Below are 16,876 nucleotides of genomic sequence, written 5' to 3'. Positions count from 1 at the left end.
GAGACTACAGCTGAAAGTATGTATTTTTGTTTTTCTACTGCTGTCTGTAATGTTTTATTGCAGACGTGACTGACTGAGGCACGATGCTGGGAGGGAGGAATACATGCAGGAGGCAGAGGGACAGCACTGTAACCAGGTATTAAACAGGCCGAGCCGATCAATTATTAGACTGCTGTATTGATAAGCTCCAGTGTCACTGGTCCTTTTGAGGCTACTTTGCAGCATCTCCTCTCCTGAGCTGAAGCTGAGCCCCTCCAGCAACACTCGTTTCTGTCAGTGCGACAAAAACCTTCACGAATGAAAAGTCAACACTTCAACGAGCACAAACATGTAAACATGAAGCAAAGCAAGGTTTCAATCTCTCATCTACCAGCAGCACAGCACACCAGCCTGGCTAACAGGTCATCTGTTTGCCATGTGTGTCCCTTCAGGACTGTTTTAGTTGTGTCTGCTGGCTCCTGGAGAGGACGCTGGCTGACTTTGGTCTCCTGTTTGCAGCACATGGACACTGTTCATAAGATTGTGTTGAACCTCCTCTCTTGAATCGTAGCTGTGTTTAGTACCAGCTGCAGATGCCTGCCCTCATATCTTTGTCTGAGATCACCACCAGTGTTTGCTTTAACTCGACGTTTTCTGTCGCTGTCACTTTCCTCGACTGTCAAAGAAGAAAATATCTTCCAATCTCGAGGCGGGTCGGAGGGGAGGGCTATGTTTGTCACCACTGAGGGCTGACGGGGCTCAGTATCTCCTCTACAACCATTTCTTCTGATCATTGGTGGGAACTGAACAGACCGCTTGCTGCTGTTGGAGAAATCTCTCCCCCAGCTCCCGGCGTGGGGAAGCGTCCCAGCATGCGGGCTCATTATGGATCAGTCGGTGTTCAGACAACTGCAAATCTTTCCGTGTCTTCTTCTGCTGTTGAAACATCTTTGGTGACCTTCTCAAAGCAGACACTCTCTCTCAGCCTTGGCAGTGCTCAAGACACACAGCCTACATCCAGGTTAACGGCTGGTTATGACCAGAGTCATGACACCAGCCACGTTTCACGCATCCAGCTTCCTGTACCACCTCCTCCAACGCCAACACAAAGCTGTCTGAACCTGGGCGTCTCAACAGCGTACACAGAGACCTGATGCATGCATACATGCTCTGCTGCAGCTCTGCTCTGTTTCTTTGCTTGATGTTGCCTGGTTGCTCTGAGGGGAATTAGTTTCACTTGGAGACACCTGAACTAAACACTTATCAACAACAGTTTGCTGGGTCATCTCAGTGCTACTCTGCAGCATCGCTTGCTTATAGGCTTCCTTGTGTCCTTCACCTTTCCTCTCCCTCGCTGTCACCCAAAACCGGTCCTGGAGGCTCTGCACTTACCATATTTAATAACACCATAACAGAACCGGAGTGAAACCGGAGCAAATGAGACGACAACGAGAAGAGAGCAGCAGTGCGAGTGAGTGAGAGGAGGTCAAGAAAACACAGCTGGGACCAGTGTATCAATACTGTGGCAAATGAGCACTGAAATACTTTAAAATATTCAGAATCAATATGCACTGAAAAATCAATGCTACTCAAAGTCTAGCAGCACTATTTAAATATTTAACCATTTTAAAAAGCACCCCCAGATAACTGTGGCTTAATGCTTAATGTCGTTTTGTACCTCACACCTTCCCATTTTTCTGCTTGTCATACTGTTTATGACACGAGGAGGCCTGACATTGATGCTTTGTGTATGTATGTGCATCATTCCACTTCCTGCTCTCTCACAGAGCAGACACTCTCTTCTGCCTCGCTTACATTCTTTCGCTGATATCCTTGTTTTTTTCTGTCAAACGTTTCAGAAAGTGGATGCTGGATACTTCTACATCACCGGGAATTTATGAGAGACACGAAGGCGACCATCATATTCTTATCAGTTTTATTCTAATCATTTATTATTATTATTGCTGTGTTTGTGACTAGAAACCTGGGATCAGGATGGAGACAAGATGCAAAACACTGTGGGCTGCACTGAGCGTGAGCGACCGCTTGAGAGAAGAAGAAGAAGAAGAAGAAGCGTTGCATCAAATATGTGAGAATGAGACATTCACTGAGTCCATAGCAGCTGCTGCTCAGGGTGCTGAAAATGGACAGACTTTTCTACGCAGAAGCACATCAGCTGTAGAGCAACCTGTCACGGATTTGGCTGACACGCTGCCCTGGATATGTCCTAACGCCACTGGATAAGCTCCTCAGGCTCCCAGACGAGCCTTCCTGATGACGATTCTCACTGACACCGCACCGGCACTACACCGAAAGCCTCAGCTCCGACCGGGACGGGGCTGACGTATCAGCCACCAAGACTTTCACCGCCGTTTATGCAGGAATTCTTAGATCTGATCCCTTGTGGTATCACTAGCTAGATTAACAGAATATTCCTGAATGAAGACCTGATTTCTTGATGGCAACGCTGAAGCAAACTTCTGTAATATATAAAATAATTTGAGTCACACAGCTATGACTGCTCTTTAAATGGCATGGTTGAACATTTCAATAATACCATGTCATCTGCTTTAAATACTGTTGCGCCAGTAAGGGTGAAAAAGAGGCCGACTGACTGAACCTCCTCGTGGTTAAACAACGGCAGTGTTAATGAGATTACGAGAATGTGACGAGCAGCTGAACGGAAATGGAAGAAAACTGGGCTCACGGCTCACTGTAGCACACACAGAGAAGCCAAGACCGTCTACAACAAAGCAATACGTCTGGCAAGAAAGGATTACTTTTCCAAGAGTACTGCAGAGAATGCTCGGAATATTATTCTCCACTATTGACCAGCTACACAGGCCTCTGCATCAAACTTTGAAGAACTTCTTTAACAACAAAATAACCCCAATCAGAGCAGAGAGGTTGAAGGATGCCATTCTGTGCGATTATCTCTCCTTTCATCAAACTGTGCAGGCTTAGTCAGAAAAGTAGATTAGAAGTCCTGTATCCTGGTAAGATCACAGCACTGTAGTACGCACAGCCGGGCAAAACCACAAACATGACTGTAGACTTGTTTCACATTAGTCAGGCATCGTGTCTGTACTTGATAGCCTGCAGCAAGAGACAGCGACATTCCAGTTATGTCATAATTCTCACCAGTCAGAGGATACAGTGTGATGTGTCTGCTCATTCAACTAGTTTACGGTCCTCACACTACACTGAATAGAATCACTTCAAGTTCTAAATGCAGTATGTAATCTACTGGGACCTGTCCCAGTCAAGTCAGTCTTACCCAAGCTGCCAAGGTCAGTAACACAAGCACACAGTAACAGTGCTGAATCTTGTTTTCTGTACCTGACTCCTGAGCATGTGCTGAGAGCCACCCAAGACTCTGGATGTCCTCTTACATGGCCATGGTAGAAACAGTGATCCTGGAAGAGAAAAGAATTGCAATCAGTGCCTTCATATTTCATGTGGTAGAAAGCTTCAAAAAGCAATGATAATGTTTATGCAGACACGCCTCCGGTGCAGCCAGCGATGAATCGATCTGCCGGATCGACTCGGTGGTGCAAGTGTCCACGAAGCGGGCCACGTGCTCCTGCTTCATGAGCGCGGCTGCCGGTAAAATACTGCCCACAGTATGTGAACAATGAGCATGACGAATCAATAAAGACATGCAAAGCTCCTTACGGCGGGACTGTGTTTGTGTGAAGGATGGAGCTTGGCCACTCGAACATCCTGATGAGGATTTGAAATTAATTCACAGGAGTAGCAACAAAAGGAGCTAAATTTCAATAACTTTGATAACAGAAACGCAGGCTGCTCTGGGGTGTGACACACACGTGTGGATTCAAAGCTGTTCAGGTGGCATTGGAGTGATCCACTGCTGGAGTCTTATCATAGAGAGCCACTGGCCTGATGAGCAACATCAACATGTTAACAGAACAAAACACAGTGCTGCACGCTCCTTTGGCAGAGATAGTGGACGTCACATGGCAGCTGATCTTTAATTCAGTTTTTCCTTTAAGGCGTCACATGATAACCCAAACAACAGTGCAAAACATACAGTACAATATCAATCATTTTATTCCACAAACCACACAGACCTGATGAGCTGCACGAGTGTAGTGCTTCTTGTTCCCGCCCCAAACTTCGCTCGATTCAGCCTGCACCAACCACTGTTGCATTAGCTAAATGCATTTACTGATATGATAAGGTCAACGCCTGCATGTGCATGGACATAAATGAAGTGTTTCACCTGGAAAGCTTTAGCAGCGGGTCGTTGTCTGTTAGCTAAACCATGCTCATTGAGTTAGCCTCCAGATCAGAGGTATCAAACTCAATCAACAACTACAATTGCTGATGCATGTAGTGAAGCCTTTGAAGGAGTTGTATGATCCCGGTGAATAATGTCCAGGGAGAAACATGCTGTCTTCACCTAGAGGCTATTTTTTAGAGAGCTTCATCACACGGTGCAACAACAATCACCTGAAGCTCAGTATCAGCAGAACCAACGAGCTGTGCTGGACCACAATGCTTCAAACATGGATGCTGCTGCAGAGAAGCTACAAACTGTAAAACGTGGAGGCTTCACACACGTCTTCAACCTGCAGCACAGAAGATCTAAACAATCAGCACAGTTTCGAGATGAGTCACCAATTCAGTATCTGAGCGAATGTGACACATGGTCACAATCTGCCTTCTGTTGCTGAGTTATGCTGCTGAATAATGACCAGAAAAGAGATAAAGCAGAATATTATGATGTCACAGTGAAGCTGACCTTTGAGCTTTTGGGCATAAAATGTCATCACTTCATCATTTTATCCTGTGAGACAAGTGTGTGAAAGTTTGTCATAATTAGCATATAAACTATTGTGCTACGGCCAAAAATGTGTTTTGGTCACAGTGACCTTCAAACATCAAATTTTAATCAGTTCATCCTTTACTCCTACTGAATGTTTATGTCAGATCGAATGGCCTCTAACCCTGAAATACTGCATTTATGAGAACGGGATGGAGGTCTCAGTGACATTGACTTTTGACCACTCACCACCAAAATCCAATCAGCTGATCCTTGAGAACATGTGAAGTCTGATGAAATTCACTCGAGGCGTTCAAGAGAATGGGACAGATGGATGCTCATGGCCATTTAATTTATTTCTAGCTAGTTAGGTTTACTCACAAACACATTCCAGTGAGTCAGTTTGTTGTGCCTGCCCTCTATACATTGTCTTTTTAAAAATGCTGCAGTCATCCAAGAATTATCCTATGCCCTGCAAAAACAGGCTCACTTTTGCATTGTCCAGGAATTATCCATTCCCCTGTATAGACAGATTCAAGGTGCAGTTTTCCACGAATTATTATAACCAAGTTGTACTAATGAGCTCAGCCTGATGTCCTACAGGAATTATCCGCTGCCCTGTTTAACTGAACACAAACCGCATTCATCCAGGAATTATCCACTGAACCTATATAAACACAGAGTCCGGCCATCCAGGAATTATTCACAGCTTTACTATGTAAAACTTGTGAATGAGCACAACTATATCTTCTACTACATCTATATATCTCTAATCTTTTATAAGAACAATGGAGAGTTACTGAAATATGTGTTTTCAATTTTATATTTGTGTTTAATCTTTTATATTCTTACTGACCAAATGTCCATGTTTGAATGGCATCAGTACAATACTGAATTTGCAAATTTCTTTTTGGAGATGAATAAAGTATCTATCTATCTATCTATCTATCTATCTGAATGGGGAAAAAGACCATTTAAGTCTGATGATGCAAAGATGATTTGCATGATGACAGTTTTTAGGGATTTTCTGATTCTATGATTTGTTCTGTATTTTCATGGTAAGTTGTTGCGTTTGTTCTATGTCTGCAGCTTCATAATTGTTGGTGAAACAAAGCTATAAATAAATGAAATGAACACATTTAACCTTTAAAACTACCGTTCATGATTTTTAAAAGCAAATCTACCTCAGGTCTCAGGACCTACTGTTCGTGCTGAAAAGGGCTTTATCACCACAAGCTTTAAATGATGCTTGCATGTTGATTTGTGACTATTCAAAAGCCTCTGTCAACTCATCAGAGAGTGAAGCGAGCTCTTTCATGTGAACAGCAGCTGCAGCGGTGAGTGCTCCGTTAGAGCCAACATACCCAAATCAACTGTCAGCGTGAACTCTCGCTGCCAGCCCCCAGCAATTAGCCTGCTTCCAGTCTGGTCAGAGGATGGGGGGTGGATGGGGCTCAAGAGACTGGCCCGCTAGGCCTTGTTTGAACTGTGTGGAGGATAACCTGCTATCTGTGAGGGCTTGATGTGCAGGAAAACACAGTCGCGCACAGAGACTGGATCCCATCTGCAGGTCACGCTGTGTGACCGCAGTTGGCCTATCGAATATGTTTGCAGGTCATTTCCTCTGGAGGGTGGGCCGTTCGAGCTCAGTTTGACCAGGGTGTAACGCAGACATCTGACCTCAAGAGGCCGTCCAGACACGTTAGGTCTTTGTCAGTCTATATTTCATGGACTTTATCATTGACAGCAGAGTGTGAAATTCTATACTATACTACACTATGCAGCATAATATGACAATTGGGGGGGGGGGTCCCATGCCATGGGCGGTCCTTTAAAAAAAAACAGAAACACTAAGCAAAACACAATCTTTCAGCCTATATCTCTCTCTTTATATATTCCTATACACACACATGGTCATTTTATCACCACATGCAGAGCTGTGCAGGTCGTCTCGGGAGCGATCAGGCCAGCTCCTAAGCTGATGACTCCACAGCATTTTAAACATGATATAAATCCTTCTGGAGGATTAACTTTGCTCTCAGGGTTTAAATCTAATATCCATTACTGCAAAATTAGCTTGCTTGAAGGTAAAGTTAGTGTTGATGCTGTCGCAGGGCAGTTGCCCCACTGTATGTTTGCCTGTGTGTGGTGTGTGAGACTCAGTCATGTTTTATTCAGCATGAGATAACACTAACAGGTGCACCTGTTGACCATATCTAACAGAAACCCATAACAATCCATCTGTCCAAATTCAGTGACTGATCTCAGGTCTGTGTGTCGATATTAAATTCCATTCACTTTTTGGGATTTGATGACAGCAAGAACGCTGTTGTCTCTGTTGTACATTGAGGGAGCTGTGACCTTCAGTTTCATTGTAATTCAACATGCCAAGTTTGAACTCCTGAGAACATGCAGTACTGTGAAGTGAGAAAGGCCCATGGTCCCCCTGAAAGAATGAACTGGCTCATGGAAGTGAGAGCAGAGAATGTAATCTCTTCTTGAGGCCAGTTTAGGGATTGAGAGCTTTTAGTGACTCCCTTTAAAATAATTTATTTGGGCAGCTCACCAAATAGATTTGTTTCATACCAATGTCTGCACAGAAACATGGTATGTTTCAGCTTCCCAAGCCCGCACACAAACTCCCAGCTCTCAGGGTCCGCCCCTAGCATCATGACTTATCTGACCAACACTTTGCTCATCACATTTAAAAAAAAAAAAACCCCACCAAATAGAAATCACCTGAATTTAGATTTGACTTCATCTCAACCTGGTGGCTGCTGCGATAAAAGCTCGCCGAACCGCGTCCAGTAAAGAGGCTGCTTGCAGAGAAGCTGAATGAATGAAAGTCATTCTTTGGTCTCAAAGAGTTCACTACAAAGAAAACCAAGGGTATTAACAGATCACATACATAATTGGCCGTTTGAATTCAACCGACTAATTAGCAGGAAATATCACTGCATATTGTTTCTATATCAAGATACAAGAGATTTTGACTAATCCCAGTGCTGTGGGGGCGACTGTCTTTATCGGTTTGTATTCTGGGAATGGGACAGAAATATGTTTTGCTACAACCTGAACCACAGAGCAAAGCCTCAGTTTTTTCTCTGTTGCAGTGCAATACAAGCAAACTGAGCTTGAGAAGGTTCACGTCATGCTAACTGATCTCACTGTGACTTCGGGCAGATGTTGCACCTCGACGAGCCCGCCGCTTCACTCTCGTCTGAAAGTTGTCCCGTCGTGTTAGCTTTTTGCTCATCACAGTGCTGAAAACGAACCATGCGTCACACGACTGTTGAAAGAGATTTTTGTGCAGATGACAGTTAGAGCTCAACTTGAAATTGTTGACTTTATTGATTTATCTACTGTATTGTATAACCTTGCACAGCAGCACTTATAATCCTCAATGACTGCTTCACAATGAAGTCTGACAGCGAGTCGACACTGCCCATGGTGCCGATTGATTAATCTTAAGCCCCCACCCCCCGCGATGCTTATTAGATGGTCCTTTTTTCAGACGAGAAACCGCTGCTTCATGTCATGATGCCAGAAGAATGAGTGAACTGGGTGGAGTGGGTGGATTCAAAGGTCTGCACCCAGGCAGCACGTACAAAGGTGGAAGCTTTGCTGTTCTAAGCTCTCTTTACAGTATAAAACAGGCTGCAAATGAGAATAACTGAGTATTTTTAACAAGCAAAAGCATTTCCTTCAATACAATGACACCATTTTTCCTTTTTCCTGCCTGACAAATTGTCCGGCCTGAAGTACTCGCTGATATTAGCTTATTACAGAGAAATGCTTGAGGTCATTTAGACACACAGCCTCCTTGGCAGAGTTTGTCCACCAGCACATCCATGCCAACACATTATTAGTAAGACATTCTAAAGCTTAATTGAGGTGTAGGTTAAAGGTATCATTTATACACAATGCTTACACATCAAATGACCTGTTGTTACGTAGCAGGACGGACTTGTCCTATCCTGTCTGCAAAGCAAGTGAAGGTGGGCGGTAGTGGGAGACTGCAAACTCTGAGCCACTAGCAGCTCCAAAACTAAACTAAATCTTCATACTTTATTCATCATTTAACTGAGCCTAGCCCGACACATCTGGGCATACAGCTCTGCAGCCAAAAGTCTACTGAGGACAAATTGACGATTTGGTTCCTATGATGTAGCAGTTAACAGCTAAGTTGATCAAAGGGCCAATCAGGGTGCTCAGCCATCTCTGATCATCAAAAACTCTTGAGATGTGAGACGTCTGCAAAGATCCTAATAATTTGACTCTTTAAAGATAGAAATCAAACGACTTCAATGGACGCTGCATGAAGAGAATTGCGACCCGCTAAATACTGTTGATGACAGACCAAAGAGGCAATCACCAAAGGGTTTCATTACCTCAATTTTAAACCTCAACGTTGGTAAAGACCAAGATGACAGTCAATGACCTCACGAATAGTTGTGTATTTATACTGATTTGAAGTTAAACTTATCAGAAAACGTCTTTGCGTTCACAAAAACCACTATCCAGGTTGTTTTTGTGAGGAAAGCAAGGTCGAGACGAGCTGCAAACACTTCACGTTTTCTATCAAGATTTACCTCGTTTGACTGGAGGATGATGACGGCCACTCTTTGTACTGAATACCTAACAAGCTTAAAGAGTAAATCAACACCAGGCCTCAGACACTTGTGTCAAAACATTGGAGAAGTGGATTTTGACATTTAGTTTTACTGCGAATGAAGCTGCTAATACACTCAAATATATGCTTGTTTGTTTCCATTAAATATATTAGATTTCAGCTTTTTTGTGATATACACTGACTCATATTGCTAAATGCCACATACACAATACATGCTCCAGATTGTGCAGCTGTTAAGTGAGCTGATGTGTTACTGTCTCTATTAAAGTTAAGTGTGTTTGTGTGTGTGTGTGTGTGTGTGTGTGTGTGTGTTTTAGTCGGTAACCACTCACATGATGCTTTCATACAGTTTCTGTTTCCTTTAACACACTTTCGACCTGGCAGACAAGCCTTCGCTTCCAAATGTGCCACACACACACAGCCTGTCTGACACATGGCCGACAGCGTTAATAAAGTGCTTCATAATTTATGCATCACTTGCGGCGGCAGCCTTGTGCTGCTGTGACATATCCCGTGCGGTCATAAGAACTAGGATTGAAGACAAAATCCACTTTTTAGGGAATGTAGGATTTCAATCTGCAGTGCTCAAAGCACTCCAGAGGTGTTTTGTTCTGAACAGTAACCTCACTTTCTCCTCACTGGAGGATAAAAAAAATGAGTTAGTATATTGAAGACTGTATTTGCTAATATTAAAATTAAATTATTTAGTCAAATCAAAATAATGTTTTCCATTTGTGTGTTCATTTATTTAAAAAATGTATGTATGATGTGAAAAAGGATCCAATTTTAATTTGAAAAAATGCATAATTACAACCAAAATTAAACCCAAAATGAAAACATTTAATCATAACTTTATTAACTTGGATCCAAAAATTACTTTTCATTTTTGTATTGGCAGATAATGTGCAACCTACACTTAAAAAAAGACATTGCAAACTGGAGTTTTGCATTTGAATGTGAATGATGTCCCCATTTAAAATAAAAATCCTTTTTAAAATTCAGTTTTAATTTTGTCATACATCATGTGTGCAGAAATGGAAATTCAATCTGATTAAACTATTTTATTTTAATGTTGGCAGCCAAATACTTCCACACAGGTGACATTGTCTGAGTTTTGTGAAACCATAAATAACAAAATATTAAAGATGAAACAAAACTACAACTATAAGTACAAAATAAATATAAAACATATATAAATATAAATATTCATAGGTAAGATCAGGGCTCTACAAATCTCTGCAATAATGTAATCATGAAGGAAACATTTCAAACGTAAATCCTGATGTGCAGACATATGCAGTCTTTTTTAAATGTCGTTAAATTCCACATGAAATGTCAAATCACATAAATATGTGAGAGGTTTTACGCTTGCAAGCTGATTTAATTACCATTCTGAAACAAATGGCATCCGATGGCTACCTGAGGACACAGCAGGTATGAGACACAGTGCTGTTTGCTGGGTAGAATTAGGACATTGGTTATGATAATGGGATGAAAAGCCTTAATGGAGGAGTGTGCTTGTAAGCAGCAGTCAGATTGACTCAAACCTCTGGCTTCATACTTACAGTGTAATTGTTATTGGTCACAGTCACTGGCTGCCCATCTTCTGTGTAGTAGGTCTCGGTAAAGTCTGGACCTAAGAGCTCCCTGGGAAAGAAAGAGAGAAGAGGGGAGAAAAGGAGGGCAGGTGATTAGATAAGAATGAACTTTAATGATCTCTGTGTAATTTAGATCTCAGCAGCAGCGGGTAGAACTAAGACGGTATAAAGAAAAATGGTCTGGGGTTTGCACCACACAGAACATGTTCAGGGCCTTTTTCTGATCTCTTTCATGGACAGACCGTCTTACACACCGCCTTTACGCTCCAGGAACCTCGTGTTGATCTCTTTAGAACCTTTTACTTTGGGTGAAAGTTCTATTAGAGTATATCTGCCATAACCAAATGGAGAAAATCACGAGCAGGTTGGCAGTAATTGTTTCTGCTGATACCTCAGATACCGTCAGGACATACTGAGGAGCATCAGGCTGGGAGCGCCTTGACAAAGAGCTAGTTTTTTTCTTCTTTAGGCAGCTAATGATATTAGCTGATGACACTGGCTAATGTCATTAGCTAGACTCGCTAAGTGATGGACAGCAGCTGACTGCGGTTGCCTAGCAATAAGGACATTTCCTGAGCTGCTGCTTCTTGCAGAGGTCTGACAGTCAAGGCATTGTGCTTCACCTCAAGTTTAAACTAGAATGAAGTTAAACAGAGGATTTATTTAAATGACTGGTAGAGCCCAGCAGGAATCCTGCGCACCTGCTGCCAAACCAGCTACACCTGTAGCCTGCAGTATACAAACCCTTCCTACCCGTCCTTCACTCCACTCTTCACCACATTGCTCAGTGTGTCATTCTGATACTACATTTGGCTGAGTCTCCTCGTTCTCTACAGTGTCCTCTAGCTGTCTTTGAACCTGCCTAATCCTATTTTACCTGTGCCTCAGGTCCATTGTCTCCTGGCTTCCTGGTTTAGCTGCTCCAACCTGATCCTGGTCAGTCTCCAGTGTTTTCCCTCCCTGCTCCGCTGTCTGCCTCTGATTCACAATACACAATCCCACCGGTCCGGCTCTGCATTTCCACCACTAACTAATCTTATAGTAAATGGCTCTTGGTTTAACTTTTACATTGTCTCTGAGTCTGAGCTCTACTTTTGGGTCCTGAGCAATCATCCAAAACTTAATGATATCATACTACATCATTGCCAAGATAAAGACTTCTTGCCATTTATCACCATAAATTTTATATTTTACCTCTATATTTATTAAAAATAAGTAGTATAAAATAAATTATTTAATCAGTGACAAATTCAAGCATGTTGCCTCTTCATCCAGACAGACCTGGTTATTCCCGAATCATTGATTCGGGAGTGATGAGTGTTTTCCATCACTCGTCACTCAAGCCAAGACGACCCTGATGACATCATCCAGGGTCATCTCGGCCTGGCCTTGGAGGCTCCAAATTTGAACAGAAAGCAGAGGGAGCCGCATGAAAAGATGCTACTAGTTGCATTATGGGAAATGTAGGATCCAGCATTTAAGAAATGAAATTAAAAATGTTCCATCCAGGTACCAGTATGATTTCCTGATGAAGCTGATTCTTCAGATGTTGAGATGCTGGCACTGTGATTGGCTCAGCTGTTTCAGAGAAATGAGACCAGTGATGTGATTGGCTGAGAGTGTATTCATTAACCACAACACCCTCCACTCTATTCTCCACTCCACCCAGCTCTGTTGCACTTTGCGCTGCTGCACATACATGAACCAGAACAGCAGGTGGGCTCGGAGACGCCCACACACAACGCTCTGTGCTAGTTTCTGAGTTTGCACAATTAAAGCGGGGCCCGAAACGTCAGACTTTCACTGCTGTCTCGCCTCATTGGCTCTCTGTGCACACCAAAGTCAATGATTGAAAAACTAACCACTTGATTGTGGAGATCGCAGTAGGTGATCTATACGACTGTGCTCCGGAGTGCCATAAATAGACAACACACAATCTCTACGAACACGTCTCGCAGAAAGCAGTCAGCTCACTCACCATTACCATGCAAGCTCAAAGTAATGACAGTGCTCGCTTGATGTGAGACCTCATTCCAGCTCGTACTACACTCGCCTACTGAGCGTCTGCTTTGAAGAAAGTGCAAAGTCAGACAAAGCCTCAATGATATTCATAACTTCTTTCCTTGCGTGCTCCCTGTGTGACTTTTTTGATATTGCCAAGCCTGATTGCAAAAAGCATAATCTCCTTCAAATTAAATGTTGGATCAGCAGGACTGGAGTCTTTCATGTTGATGGAGTTGGGCATCGATAACAAAAAGAGACAGAGAAGGAGGAAAAATATCCCAGCGCCTTCGCTGCGAATCTATCAGATCTGATTCATCCAACAGTTACTTATCTCATGCAAATTCTTATCTGGTGCAACCAAACTTTTCTTTATCTGCGTTTTTGTTACCGCTCTGCTGACAGACAGCTCGCAGAGTCCGACAAAAGAAAAAGAAAAGAGATTACTGTTTGATGTCTCCTAAAAGGTCACCTCACAACAAAAATGCATCGGCTCCATTTTAGCCGGCGAGAAAAGGTGACATTTGTCATGTCCGGGGACGAGCAAGTCGGTCGTCAAATGCCAAGATGTCCCTAGATGGACGCTTCAGTGTTACAGATGTATGGATCAGCGGTATCATGAGGACTTCTGGCCTCGTTCTGCCTCTGTGTGTGGCTGAATTACTGGCCAGGCAGGAGACACACTCTGGCAGCAGATCCCTGGGCAGGAATGGGCAAATGGAAGACGGACATGAAAAGATGAGCCCAATCTCCATTTGGTCCCTGGGGCCCTATTGTATTATTCATCGAGGGGGATCGTAATGGAACATAATCCAGCTTTCTCACCCCTTTTACTGCAGACAATTTGCTCTGCAATATAAAAAGACTGTCTTACGTGGCAGTCCCCTAAAGTTAATTTGATTGAGGCTGGTGCAGACAGCAGTGTGTGAAATTCAGCTCCATCTTATCCAGGACAGTATTTACACAGCAGCTTCATCAGTGAGAGGAAGAAGAAGAAGCCGATTGACGATCACAGTCAAATATCTCCTATGGCTTCATTAAAACCTGGGAAAGGGTGTGATTAACTCAGAAAACCTCGACGCTGGTGAAAAGTTCACCTAGAGTGACCGCCTGCTGTTTATCACAAATTACCTTTCATGTTGCCGGAGAAACACAACAGACGTTGATCCGTGTGTGTGTGTGTGTGTGTGATCAGCGTAAAGGTCTGCAGCTCCGGCAACCCGAGCTCGATTGAAGCTGTCAGCCTGTCAGGCTTGGTTTAGGCTAATATTCACCTGCATGCTGCAGGTCGGGTGGAAATTGCCTTATAAGATAAGATTTAAAAGGCAACTTTCAACCATCTGAGATTTGTCCAGTTCTGGAGACTCGTTGCTCTGGTTGAGTGTGAGTGATGGTCAGATCACTGATGAGCAACATGGTGTATGTCTTGAAGATGTTTATTCCCACTCGGGTTGGTTCAGTTGTGACGGCACTGTGCTAACCAAAGTGAGCGAAGTTGCTGAGATCTCGAAACACTGCAACATCCCTAAAAATATGCCTGTTTAGCCAGACAATCTAATCCAATGGATTTGGATGTAGCACCGAAAGTGACGGCACCCATAATGATGCATGCGACCCCTCAGTGCACAGAAGGCAAGTTTGGCAAGTAAAGTAGGTGAGAGTTGAACCAGGACGTCAGGCTGTAAACTGTGATTTGTTTGTTTCTAATGGACAGTGTGGGTAATCAATTGACTGTGCGCCTGCTACTGCTCCTGCGATCAGTTTGTGCACAGAGAGCGAGTCTTCATGCCCGGGCCTGCAGGAATCAGGTCAGGTACTGAACATCGCTGTTGATGGTGAATGTAATTGATTTGTGTGTTTGCAGTCCTGCTGCTCGACTCCTCTTCTGCACTTCATCTGAACTGAAACCAAAGACAGCGGAAATGAGACAGAGAGAGAACTTCTACTCTATTCGACCTTATTTTGGGGGCATTTCTCAGATCCACTTTGACGTGGCACATTGCTTAAAGGAGTAGAACATATATGGACGGTTGCTGGTATCGAGTTGAGTCACCATTCTGCACAAAATGCGATGATTTCCTGAAGTTTACCAACGTCACTTCACTCATTGTGGTTAACTCTTCTCGTTTTGTCCTCTAGATACAAGCCCTCACCTCCATGAGGGAGGAAGTGTGCAGGTCTCACTCTGCCACATCGTGCGTTCAGCACTGTCGTCGACATGAATGCTCATTAAAAAAATTCCAGTAGATGTGGAGCAGCTCATCAGCAGCCCTGACACTGAATAATTACACAAACATACCCGGCCTCTTCCTCTGCCTCAGAGCGTCAGCTGCAAAGCCACACAGTGCGGCCGGGGTCAAACCGCTGTGCTACCTCCAAGAGTATAAGTAATGGGCTCTCTTCAAGGCGGAGGGGAAGCAGACAGGCAGCTTGGCTTTGGCACTGATAAAATGTGCTCTAACGAGCAGGCCGAGAGGATGAACAACTGGATACAGAAGTGTAAGTGTGTGCGTGGACATACTGCAGAGGATCTGTGTTTTTCCACCCGTGATCTTTTCTCCTTTTGGCTTCTGATTGGTTAGCAAAGCTCGGTTGAACAAGCTCTAGAAGAAACCACAAGGGGAGGGGAGAAGAGAAGCAAAGCAGGCGATGGAGGTACGATGAGTGAGGGGAGGGGTGTTACTGTCGGAGGTTCTTGAAAAACCAACAGGGAGGCTCTTTCTCAGATCTCGTGCTACAAACATGGTGCTGCAGGAATCACCCACATGGATATCAGATGCCGTTTGTGTGGGTGTACTTTCAACAGACAACACTGTTTTCCAACAAGAGCAGTGACTTCAGGTACATTGAAGGGTTTGGTGAGGCTTTCATTCATCAATTATTCATGTAATCCAGAAAATGTCAGAAAATAGTAAAAACAAACACCCATTCAAATCTTCTAGAAGCCAAGATGAGGTCCTCACATGTTTTCCTTTTCTACGACTAACAACATAAAACAAAGAAAAGCAGGCAACTCACACGTGTGAGCAGCTGAAAATGAAATTTTATGCAAGTGTCTGACCTAAAAAATCATGAATCTTAACGATTTAGCAAACTCTTGTAAACTTCAAGGCTGAGACCAGCAGCATTTCCTCACCCTATCAGTGATACCTGCTCAGCAATAAATCCCTTGACATTTCTAACATTTATTAAATCTTAAAGTATTCTTCTAGCACGATAATCAAAAAGAGCCAATACACAGTATTGATAAAAGCAGTAGCTTCAGTGGCATTTCATGCCTGCCATTTAAAATGATTGGCATTGGCTGCTACCTGCGCTCATGAGGCCAATTAGACAGAAAATGTCACGTCAGTGCACATTCTTTATTTCCAAACATTTTGTCTGAGTTCGAGTGGATAATACATTTTTTTGTGTTTTTTAAAAAATGTTAATTGGCAGCAAAATAAAGAGATGCTGCTGGCTGCTACTGTTCATTTATTTCAGCTTGTGTTCTCTCTCAGATATGAGCTGCTGCTATCTGCTCATCGCGCTGTTCTGCACTAAAACTTTTCAGCTACATGCTGACCAAGAATCACTTGATCCTTTAAAGCCCATTGCCTGTGAGTGTTTACTCAGGGTGGGTGGAACCAGTCCTGCACAAGATCCTGCACAGACCCAAATGTCAACAGTGAACAAGGCACAGAGCTCACCTCTGTCCATCTGAGATGTGAGATAAACAGATTTCTACATCACCAGATTTCATGAGCAAACACAACTCCATGCTATTCAGCCGCTGTCTGAATAAACACGTCACATGAAAATGACTAATAAGAATAAACATTGTGCTGTCTGAGAAGGTCTTATTGAACAGTCATGCCTACGGGCTGCTGGGACTGATAG

At 43.3% G+C, this 16,876-nt stretch overlaps 1 protein-coding gene across 1 annotated transcript in view; it reads right to left on the bottom strand.

Annotated features, from left to right (window-relative positions):
• adam19a (ADAM metallopeptidase domain 19a) overlaps positions 1 to 16,876 on the bottom strand; it is a 177,383-nt gene that overhangs the window by 58,273 nt on the left and 102,234 nt on the right. The window contains exons 4-5 of the mRNA XM_041965111.1: positions 10,964 to 11,045; positions 3,319 to 3,395 (exon numbers count right to left, since the gene is read on the bottom strand). Of these exons, the coding sequence (XP_041821045.1) occupies positions 3,319 to 3,395; positions 10,964 to 11,045 (159 nt within the window). The remainder of the gene's footprint in view (positions 1 to 3,318; positions 3,396 to 10,963; positions 11,046 to 16,876) is intronic.

Source organism: Chelmon rostratus, chromosome 23, assembly GCF_017976325.1.
Source record: "Chelmon rostratus isolate fCheRos1 chromosome 23, fCheRos1.pri, whole genome shotgun sequence".
NCBI lineage: Eukaryota > Metazoa > Chordata > Actinopteri > Chaetodontiformes > Chaetodontidae > Chelmon > Chelmon rostratus.
This window is presented reverse-complemented; position numbering and strand designations above follow the sequence as displayed.